Source organism: Cydia fagiglandana, chromosome 15 (assembly GCF_963556715.1).
Source record: "Cydia fagiglandana chromosome 15, ilCydFagi1.1, whole genome shotgun sequence".
Lineage (NCBI taxonomy): Eukaryota > Metazoa > Arthropoda > Insecta > Lepidoptera > Tortricidae > Cydia > Cydia fagiglandana.
In genome coordinates, this window is record NC_085946.1 from 255,732 (window position 1) to 267,903 (window position 12,172).

General features: G+C 41.2%; 1 protein-coding gene across 1 annotated transcript in view; it reads right to left on the reverse strand.

The window, feature by feature from the left end:
- The window catches only part of LOC134671157 (uncharacterized), a 58,626-nt gene that overhangs the window by 17,170 nt on the left and 29,284 nt on the right, over positions 1-12,172 (reverse strand). The window contains exon 2 of the mRNA XM_063528926.1: positions 2,526-5,089. Within this exon, the coding sequence (XP_063384996.1) occupies positions 2,526-5,089 (2,564 nt within the window). The remainder of the gene's footprint in view (positions 1-2,525; positions 5,090-12,172) is intronic.

Consider the following 12,172-nt stretch of genomic DNA (forward strand, 5'->3'; position numbering starts at 1 on the left):
GACATAATTTGAAGAACTTTTGTAAATTAAAAGGCAGAAGAGAAAGCTCCACTACGGGGCAATATGATAACAAAAATAATGGTACGTCTGTTTCTACCTAACGTATAGATTTCAGCTGCTTATAAAAGTGTTTTATTCAATTAGTTTCTACTAGTCTATAATGGATGTAGTTGGTACTAATAATGACACGCAAATCATAAACCCGGTGAAATAGGTTTTTAACACCAGCTTTTTAACACTAGCAACATATTATAAAACAAAGTCTCCCGCCGCGTCTGTCAGTCTGTGTGTTCGCGGTAGGTAAACTCAAAAACAGCTGAACGGAGTTTCATCTATCAATAGAGTGGGGAAGGTTTAGGTGTTTAATTGTTAAGGTTCATGTAACCCGTGCGAAGCCCTAGCGGGTCGCTAGTTTTATCATAAAAAGGCGTCTTCGAGCTGCTTAATTGTCAGATGAACTTCATGCTTTTTCCAACCAATTTTCCTTGTCAGGTTAGCATGGAAAAACTTAAATAGTTTTCCAGTAGATTTCCATTCGGATATTAATCGTTCCATTAGTATTTATCGGCAAATGTTGACCAGTGTGCCAGGACGCGTGCACATATTACGTGACGGTGCTTCGAGGTTGCACGTTGCACTTTCTCCGGCCACTCACTTTTGCGACTGATGCTAGAACGCAAATGTTTGGAGTAACACAAACACATGGATCAGCAGCAGAGGTCATGGATTTCCACTTGTTGAAAAATCTGTCAGTTTATTTCTACTTGTCAGCTTGGAATAAAACTCTCGGTTGGGCAAAGAATTCCTTAGTTCTCTTCGCTTAGTTACAAAATTAAAAGTGGCATTACCGGTTATTACGACAGAATCTTAACTAGCAAAAAATTTAAATCATAGGACTGATGGAATATTTTTCTGATGTGTGTAATATTTAAAGATTGATGGTATTGTTATTTTGCTGTTAAGGGTTATGATTCTTTCCTTTTTGTGAATTTTGTCGTGAATATAGTCAGTACGATTATATCGTAAGTATCGATTTATATTCTTTTAACTCATTCGATTCGATGAGTTGGGTATATGTCGTTGCAAAAAATACACCGAAGCACAATTATATAAAATCAAGATTGTGAATGCAAAGAAGATTTAATGTGCTGACATATTTTCATCTGGCAAAGCGTTTGCCAACTATGTCACATCGGCCATCAACTTGCCATCGCCGACTCGCTGGCTTGTAAAGGACAGAAGATGGATGGAGCTTGTGGGTATTTTTCTCTGGAGAAGCGTTGACCAACACTGGTCGCAACGGTCATCGCCTGTCGTCCCGCTGGGCCGTTGTAAAGGAAAGTTGACGCAACTCGTTGCACGTGTTTGTGGCTCTAGCTGTGGCACGGTACAAACATTGGCAGGGCTTTAACTTCGCATTTCAACGCCATAACTTTAATGATAGTTGTGGTTATTATCGTTATGTGGGTGTTTTAGCTCGTAAATGCCGGATTAAAAAGTTACAGAGACTACGATTTCTCGCTATGGTTTTATTAAATTGCGAATCGTACCGAATTGCTAACGTAATGTTGACGTTTTTTTATTTCTATGGGAAAGCTAAGTACCTATATTAATCTGAATTGTTTTAAACGTTAAATGTTGAGTTATTATGGGGCTCATTTGTATCATCACAAAATTCAAGTATTAACACAGTAGGTAGAAGTGGTTAAACATTGTAAATAAATACGAAAGGAACAATTGCGTGCGACATTTATGCATTGAGTTGAGAATAAAATTCTTACAATTCATAGTATAACTTCACACGTACGTATCATACGCTTTATAAATTGCCGTCACGATTTATTGTGTTGTTATTTAAATCACGAAAGTTGATCGCACAAGAGCGGTCAGCTACGCGTATAGACATAAATATGTGAATGTAACAGTGCGTGCGTAGAATACTGCGTCGATATTTACGCTGCGCTGGCGACCTTTGAAAGTGAAACTTGTGACGCAACGACAGTGTGCTCTAATAGGGCAGTTAATGTTTGTCGCTTGTACGCGAAAAGTGTGGGAATATACTTATGTAGAGCAGCACGAATGCAATGTGATGCGCTCAACAAATGGTCCATTTGGCAGTCATCAAATTTGGAGATTTAGAGTTCCTGAACGAGAACTTTCTTTCCATGAACATTCCGAGCCAGTGTTGCGTACAGTTTCGGAATTATAGTAGGTAAGTATTTAAAAATACTATCAATGATTCTGGAAACATATATATACAATGGGTAGGTTATACTTTGTACTTTTTGTCGGAATGGAAGAACAGCACTGGCTTATAGCTAATAGCGTTATGCTGACATGAGTTTAATCAATTTCATGATGCGCATTTAATGTTTTATTTCTCTGTTTTTGTTGCCTGTATGTGTTCGTACATGTTTTGTGACTGTCACGAATGTCTTTTATCTTTATCTTTAAATATCCTGGTACTTACCTATTAAACACGTTTTATACAAACGTTAGTAAAGAAGTATGGCAAGGCTACTTACATTTTAAGTAACGATTCCATCTTCTTCTCCATGGCGAAGATGGAGTCTGAGGTCTGCGCGGTGAGCACCCGGCAGAAGGTGCGCTTGGCGCACTGGTGGTCGCGCCAGTCCGTCTGCCGCACCAGCTCCGCGGCCGCCGCCGTCAGCGACGACGCGCCCCAGTTGCCGTCCAGGTGCTGCAGCTCCTCGGGCATGTCTTCAGACAGAGACCGCCTTTGACGCTTCGTCCTTCTTAAATCTTCGCCGTGATAACTATCTGCCTGGATCAACACATCGCGCTTTGACCTCTTCACTTCGTCCGGAGACATCACCACGTACACGTTCTCACTTGGCATTTTATAATTGTCATCGTACACTTTCTGTCGGCTGATGAATTTTCTGTCGATGTCGTACGGGGCTCCGGTTAGAGCGCGCTTGTGTTCCTTTTCTATCTCGTCGTAGTCCTCCGTCAAGCTCGCACTTCGCATCAAGTTCCCGTCGAACAGCCTGCCCATGGCCACGGCGCCTATCCCGAGCGCCGCGCCTCCGGCCATCAGGCCAATAGCGGGCAACATTGCCGGAGCTCCAGACGCTACCGCGGCAACGCCGATCTTATCCTGAGCGTACCTCTGGGTTTGTAAAGAGTTTGATGGATACAGTCCTAAGTTGTGCGATATTTTTTGGGTAGCCTCGACTAAAGGATCAAAGATGGGTTGCGTTACTTTAGCAATAGGATCAGTTATGGGTTTGGTTAGGTGATGGACGGTCTGGGTCGCGGTGTGAAGCGTGTCCTTCATGGAGTCGGTGAACTTCTTCCACAGGGAAGGTTCCGGAACTCGCTTGACGTAGCCGTAGCTGTAGGGATAGCGCGGGCTGGTGTGGCTGCGGTCGTAGTACGAGAACTTGTTGTACTCGTCCTCGTAGTAGCGGTTGGCGTTGGTGGGCCCCTGCTGCGAGCGCTGCTGGCCGTATCCGTCGACGGGCTCCATGGGATACGGGTGAGCGCTCTTTGGTACATTTGTGGTGTAATATTTCACTTTACGTTCATTGTTTTCGTAAAATTCTGGATTATCGCGCGTGACTTTAGCGGGTTGCACGCCTAGATCGGGGTGCGCGTATTGGAGGACGGGGTTCCTCACGCTCTCGTCGAAGCCCGGCTTGGCGTTCTTGGGCGTGTACATGGCGGAGTTGGGGTAGTTGACCTCGCCGGGGTGCTGCAGCATGCGCCGCTGGATGTGGCTCTCGGCGTACTCTAGGTCTCCGGTGTGCGCGCGGGAGCTCCGCCCGCTGAAGTAATCGCGTTTCGATTCCTGCTCGTTAATTTGCTTAATATATTCGATGAGTTTCGAGTTGGCGACTTTCGAATTATCGGCTTTAGTGAAAGGACCGTACCCGGATTTTGGGTAGTAATTTTCTTTTTTGTGCTTATACGCGAACGTTGGGTTGTCGCTGGTCATATAGGGGCCGATGCTGTCGCCCTCTTCGAACTTGATGTTGTCGTGTTTCGTGAAGGGACCGTCTTTCGGTTCGAAATTGTCGTCTTTGGTGAACGGGCCGAAGTTTTGCGCGGGGTCGGCAACGGATACATCAGGATACACGTCGGCCTCCGGTATGGCCTTGGGGGGAGTGTATCCGTCTGGGTACGGCAGAAGCTCGCCGTTGACAACCCTCGCGTTGCGCCACGTTTTCTTATCGGATTCGTCGTCGGGCATTCTCACGCCCTGGATTTCAGGAATCCCGTCATCACCGAGTGTCAGAATAGACCTGCCGCGTTTGTTGATCTTGTCCAAAACCTTCTTCGTATAGACAGGGTCTGAGCTAATAATAACGGGATCCGGCACTTTCGAAGACCGTCCCTCGCCTTCGGAAACTTTTGTGCTGACGACTTCGATGTAGACGGGGTTCCTGTCGTTCTTTATTACCGGATTACTGGGATCGAACCTATAGTTCTTAATAGGGCCTCCGTAATCCAAAAAGCTGGTCGATGTGATGTAAACTTTTTTGTTCTCGGTTCTCTTGTCGTTGTCGTACGTGGGGTAGTAGCTGGAGGTCTCCGGGTCCGCCTGCGGCTGCTTGCCGTCCTCCTGGATGTGGGACTCGGGGTAGACGGACACGGGCGACCAGTTGCCGTACTCCGCTTTGATGTCGCTGGGTTCCTCGGAGTTTTTACGATTCAAGTAATAATCGAATCCAGCCAGGTCGCTGTTGAGCGTGCCTACGTAGTTGAGCTTTCTTTGGTCTCTGCTTTCTGTTTTGTTTTTGTTTTCCTCAGTGATGTTAACCTTCATTTCATTCGCGTCCTTAATAGGCAAGGTAGTCGGGGCGATCGTCGTGCTAGCTGGGGTAGTAGACCTGTCCTTTTTCTTGACTATAAGTTGAGTCATGTGGCCGGTCCTGGTGCGCACGTTGAGGGTGGTGGTGGAGTCGGGGTGGAGGCTGCGCGAAACCTTGAGCTCGGTGCGCGTGGTGCGCGCGGGCAGCAGCGTGGTGCGCACCACGGTGGTGGTGGTGGTGTTGTCCTCGCCGGCGCGCGCGCACGCCACCGCCAGCCAGATCACGGCGCACGTCCGTATTACGGGAATCATCTGGAACAAGGGAAACCACTGATAAGATTTATGGCATTTGCTACTTAGTTAACGGAGTTCATTTTTGTGTAAACCTTTCACAATTTATCTAAACGTGATGATAATTATTTTGCTTTGCTTAGTTTGGAACTAGGTGAAATTGTGTAAGTTTCCCATATTTCTTTTTAGAAATACAACATCGTTTAGAGTTGCTTTCCCATATAACCATTCCAGTCGCAGAATCATCAAAGTGGTAACTAAATGTCAGATGTGTCGTAACAGAGTCCACACAATGTGTCTAGAATTGTTTCGAAACAAAGTGTCGTCGCCGTGTGTACACTTTTCCGTAACAAGGTGTCGACACATTTGTGTGCACTTTGCGTGCGGTTTGCGACTAAATCTGACAGCAAATTTGTGACAGCAAATGTCAATATAAAATACCTCTTGAAAACCAAGGTTTGTCAAACTACTATTAGTGTCTCGTGTGCTCGTAAGTAATTCTAGTAAGTCATCATGGGCGATGCAAATGATAATAATCGACCAAAACCATATAAACACCCAACACCCGTCAACCTTTTACAGAAAAGTTTTTAAAGAAATGCAATAAGCTAAAATTTAAAATTCAGCCAACGAATGCTCCAAAAAGTTGTAGAGGGAAATGCTCGGAACACAATTTTTGACTCTGTAACTTGGTTTGGACAAGTTAGCAGGTGAACATATCAAAAGTCCCCGGCCGTAGCCCTTGAGCGGGGGAAGAGAGGGGGCTTTGAAGGTCCCATTTTCCGGTTTTTCGATTATATCTCGGAAACTATGCATCTTAGCGACATGGCCACTTATACAAAATGCAAGTTAATTTAATTTGTTACAAGTTTATTCAGTCAATTTTTTCGATATGTTGAATAGTTTTTGAGATATCCGCTCTTGAAAGTTTATTTAGGGCTCTCAATTTTATCTTGATATATCTACATCAGTGAAGGTGCAAGGCCGTGTATGGTATCGTTTTCGTATAAATCTGGGTTGCTGAATCCATTTAAGGTATCACATTGACACCATTCCACAAAATAAAAAAATATCTTTTTAGGGTTCCGTACCTCAAAAGCAAAAAACGGAATCCTTATAGGATCACTCGTGTCTGTCTGTCTGAATACACAAAATAGTTCTTTTCCTATAGATGACAGGAAAACCTATTAGAAATGTGCAGTCAAGCGCGAGTCGGACTTAATGTACGGAACCCTTAATACGCGAGTCCGACTCGCACTTGGCCGGTTTATTTTAAACTCCTCTTGACGCTTAACCGCTGAATCGATTTCGTTGAAATTTGGTATAGAAATAGTTTGCGTCCCGGAACAGGACATAGGATAGATCTTATAACCAAAATCATCTTTTGAAGGTGTGAAAAGTGGCGTGGAAATTTGTACGGGAAATCAATAACCGCTGAACTGATTTATATTAAATTTGGGATGGTCTACATCTTTGATTTAGTTAAAAATGATAAAAAAAACATGACTTCAAACCTAAACTTAAACAGTATTAACTTCAAGAAGTCAATTCTGAATTCCCCCCTACACCTCATTTCACACCTTTAAAGGATGATTTTTGAGATAACTTATTATGTCCTGTCTCGGGACTCAATATATATGTGTACTAAATTTAAATTAAAACTGTTCAGCAGTTTAAGCGTGAAGAGGAGTTTAAAAGAAAGTATATGTTTTTACTTTGGAATGGTGTCAATGTGATACCATAACTAAATTTGGTACTGCGAATTTATACGAAAACGATACCAAACATGGCCTCGTAGCTTTAATGTTATAGAAGTCAAAATAAAATTGAGAGCCCTAAATTCTTATTACTTGACCAAACTTGTGTAGAAGGAAAAGGAAAAATAAAAGTCTTCGGCAGGAATATAAGACACAGATATAATTTTTTTTTTGCGTTACTATTTCAATCATCAAATATAAACATACCTTGATTATATTATTCTAGTGAGATCCTCACAGATAAACAAAAACATTTACTTAAAAAATTACAAGGTCGAAATGTCACGGAACTTGTGAGAGTAATATGTGAAAAATAAAAACTTTTATGACAAAAAATCTGGACACAATTTAAGAAGCATCCCATTGCGTCGAGGAATCATCTGTATTTTTGCTTGTTTCATTACCTCCTCGCTTCTTTTTTTGTCCTTTGTAATCTGTAGCAATTTGTTAGATCTGAAAATAAAGATAACTTGCGTCGTCACGGATGTCGATTTATAGGTTTTAGGGAGTGCAGAATTCGAAAACGATGATCATTTTATAATCCAAGATGGCGGCTACGTATTTTGTCATAAAAGTCGTCATGAATATCGTTTTATAGGTTTTAGGAAGTGCCGATTTCGAAAATGATGACCAGTTTGGAATCCAAGATGTGTGCCGTGCACTTTGTCATAAAAGTCGTCATGGATATCGTTTTATAGGTTTTAGGGAGTGCAGAATTCGAAAATGATGACCATTTTGGATTCCAAGATGTCTGCCGTGCACTTTGTCATATAAGCCGTCATAGATGTTGATTTATAGGTGTTAGGAAGAGCAGATTTCGAAAATGATGACCATGACCAACAAAACGACATCCATGTCGACTTTTAACATAGTGCATGGCCGCCATTTTGGATTCCAACATGGTCATCATTTTCGAAATCAGGGCCCCCTAAAACCTATAAAACGACACCCATGACAACTTTTATGACATAGTGCATGACCGCCATTTTGGATTCCAAAATGGTCATCATTTTCGAAATCAGGGCCCCCTAAAACCTATAAAACGACACCCATGACAACTTTTATGACATAGTGCATGGCCGCCATTTTGGATTCCAAAATGGCCATCATTTTCGAAATCTGCGTCCCCTAAAACCTATAAAACGACATCCATGACGACTTTTATGACATAGTGCATGGCCGCCATCTTGGAATCCAAAATGGTCATTGTTTTCGAAATCTGCGCCCCCTAAAACCTATAAAACGACACCCATGACGACTTTTATGACATAGTGCATGGCCGCCATCTTGGAATCCAAAATGGTCATCGTTTTAGAAATCTGCGCCCCCTAAAACGTATAAAACGACACCCATGACGACTTTTATGACATAGTGCATGGCCACCATTTTGGAATCCAAAATGGTCATCATTTTGTAAATCTGCGCCCCCCAAAACCTATAAAACGACATCCATGACGACTTTTATGACATAGTGCATGGCCACCATTTTGGAATCGAAAATGGTTATCGTTTTCGAAATCTGCGCCCCCCAAAACCTATAAAACGACACCCATGACGACTTTTATGACATAGTGCATGGCCGCGATTTTGGATTTCAAAATGGTCATCATTTTCTAAATCGGGGCCCCTAAAACCCATAAAACGACATCCATGACGACTTTTATGACATAGTGCATGGCCGCCATTTTGGAATCGAAAATGGTTATCATTTTCGAAATCTCCGCCCCCCAAAACCTATAAAACGACACCCATGACGACTTTTATGACATAGTGCATGGCCGCCATTCTGGATTCCAAAATGGTCATCATTTTCGAAAGCGGGGCCCCCTAAAACCTATAAAACTACATCCACGACGACTTTTATGACATAGTGCATGGCCGCCATCTTAGAATCCAAAATGGTAATCGTTTTCGAAATCTGCGCCCCTTAAAACCTATAAAACAACACCCATGACGACTTTTATGACATAGTGCATGGCCGCCATTTTGGATTTCAAAATGGTCATCATTTTCTAAATCGGGGCCCCCTAAAACCTATAAAACGACATCCATGACGACTTTTATGACATAGCGCATGGCCGCCATCTTGGAATCCAAAATGGTCATCATTTTTGAAATCTGCGCCTCCTAAAACCTATAAAACGACACCCATGACGACTTTTATGGCATAGTGCATGGCCGCCATTTTGGATTCCAAAATGGTCATCATTTTCAAAATTGGGGCCCCCTAAAACGTATAAAACGACATCCATGACGACTTTTATGACACAGTGCATGGCCGCCATTTTGGATTCCAAAATGGTCATCATTTTCGAAATCGGCACTCCCTAAAACCTATAAATCGACACCCATCTCGACTTTTATGACAAAGTGTTTGGCTACCATCTGCATGCTTGCATAATAATAGAAATGTCTTGACATTTCTATTATTTTTACGTACAAAAATGGCCCCCTGTCAACTTCCAACCGAGATTTAATCGATAATTTATTCGATTAATGTTCAGATTCATTCAAATTCAATCTATGTTAGGTCGACTAACCTAATCGTGATTAAAATTTGAGGATTAACTTTTTTTATTCCATTAATTAGCGCCACTTGCACCATTCCACTAACCCGGGGTTAACTGGTTAAACCTGGAGTTACCATGGTTACCAGTACAATTTGATACTGGGTTAACGGTTTAACCGCTTAACCCAGGGTTAGTGGGACGGTGCAAGTGGGCCTTAGTCGAATAAACAGTTAATCTATTAAGTCCCATCTCTGACCACGTCATTTTTACACTTTGAGAATATCTGAAAACAAATGAACACAAGGAGCCATTTTGCAAATCGAGTAACTTTGTTATTACTTTTGACAGCGCGTGTCATGTGTCTACACAGAGTCGACACAAAGTCGAAACATTTGCGACTACTTTGTGACTGCAATATTTCTCAGCCTTAAACCATATTTATACATCATAATTAACAAGTTTCGTAGTATGTAAAGCGTTATTTCTGTTATCTAAGTATAGTATACGCATCGAAGTACTAAAAATGCATCAAATAATATATTTATGAACACAAGCACTGAGAAGTAAACAATTTCATTTCCGGCTAAACTAAAACAATGTGGTGGCGCGTTGATTATATTACACTTAGTTTATCAAATCACTCGAGCAGTTTAATTCCCCATAATAATTTAAGTCCTATTGTAATATAAATGCAAACAATATATAATTACGTCTTGTAATCCGTTTTAGAGATGGCGTATTAATGTCACTTATTTTTATTTAACTATTTTTCCATCTGACAGTTTCCATTTGACAGGAACAAAATGAACGAATGAACGAATGATTTTGGCATAAAGTAGTCGCAAACTAGTAACAATGTGTGCACACGGCGACCACACTTTATGTCACTTTGTGTCATGTGTCGACCCTTCCCCATTTCTGGTAACTGTGTCGACACGGCGACGACTCTGCGACTGGAATTGTGACCGAAACAGACGGTGTCGACACAAGATGTGTCTACACCGCGTCGTAACGGCGACTGGAAATGGTTGTATGGGTTGATATCTAGTTATTTCTTACCTATTAGTTTGATGCACTAACTTCATAAAGATCGCTCTGTAATAAACTGGCAAAGACTCTTTTATCTAACACGAGTTTGAACTTTAAATGATGTCTCTGATTTCTTAATATACCTATGTTCATAGAATCTAGACCCTCAGATAGAAAACATGAGCATAAACCATAAAACCACGGGGTTTATGCAAGTAACTCAAATTAATGACCTACACATGCGTGCTAAATAGCTGTTTTTCTATTCATTTATTGATATTGCTGTGATTACCTGATTAGTTGATTACTATCACTATGTATTAATAATATTAGCCATGAGCTTTGATCGCATTCACTACACGCATAATACTTAAACTCGCAGTGAGTGAAAGTGGCAGGAAACCTATAAACGCATGATAATCGGTGTGATTTTCCGAGCGGAATTAATACTAACATTGCGTGAATAGTAAACCAACTTGAGTGATGTTTATGTTTTAAAGAAGCTATAAGTCCAAAACAGTTATATCGATGTAAATATTTTTTCAGTCATGTGCCGTCATGACGGTCATAATGTCATCACACTTTGTGCACAATAACGGAAAAGTATTCCGTTGGCATTTGTATTACCGCTCTATAATTTACACTTCGGGTAATTTTGCCTTTTGATTAACTACCTTAATACATGTAAGGTATAAGTATTAGGTGGTAGGGAAGGTAAGATACAAATACCTCCAATGAAATTTAAAACAATTGCTTTATTTTTGTCTCGTTCGATTTTCTAATAAGTACCTACTCGAGTAGGTACAGTCACCTATATTAATATGTTACACAACGAAGGCCGCAAAAATATCTGACACTAACTTAAAAATATCAAAGAATATTCTTATAAGTTTCCGCCGGCGAACATCAAAGCGAGTGGAGAGATGCGGCGGAAAACGGATGAGTCGGCGGGAAACTCTCCGAGACAGTGAAACGAAAAAGAAAATGCGGCTATGCGTGTTTAACCACGTTTCATGATTTTGGTTTACTCTGTGGTACCGAAACGAATATCTTGTGTTACATAGTGGCAACAAATATTATCTTGTGTTTAATACATAGTGACATTAAAGAAGGCGAAGAAGTGGGAAAGATTTCCTATATATAATTAACGGCGCGATTCGGGAAATGAATTAGAGATTCACTAGATATGAAATAGTAAAAGTTTTAGTAAGATTTGTCGCCGTAAGCCTATACCGGCACTATCACATTTTGATTAACATGAAAATAATACTAAACTATGTGGTTACAAGTCACACAGTATAACAAAACTAGTTTTTAGGGTTCCGTACCTCAAAAGGAAAAAAACGGAACCCTTATAGGATCACTCGTGCGTCTGTCTGTCTGTCTGTCCTTCTGTCAGCCCATTTTCTCCAAAAGTACTGGGCCAATTAAGTTGAAATTTGGTACACATATGTAAATTTGTGACCCAAAGACGGACATTCTACGTAAACAAATGAATTTTAAACATGGAGGCCACTTTGGGCACACTTAATACATTTTTTAAAATTGTTTTAGAAATTTTGTTGGTTGCCCTGCGGTAGGGAAAAAAATTGCATCAAAAATGTTATAAGCTCCCCTTCTTAAATCAACCTGTGAGTCAGAAGGACCAACTTTGCGAAAGGAAAATTCATCAACATCATTTGCCGTACATCGCACTTTTTTGTCGTGTACTACTCTGAGTTTTCTACTTATTTTTTATATGAATCGGTTTATGGTTAATCATTCGGAGTGATTTAGAATTACCCGAATACACCTCAGTTAATTAAAAG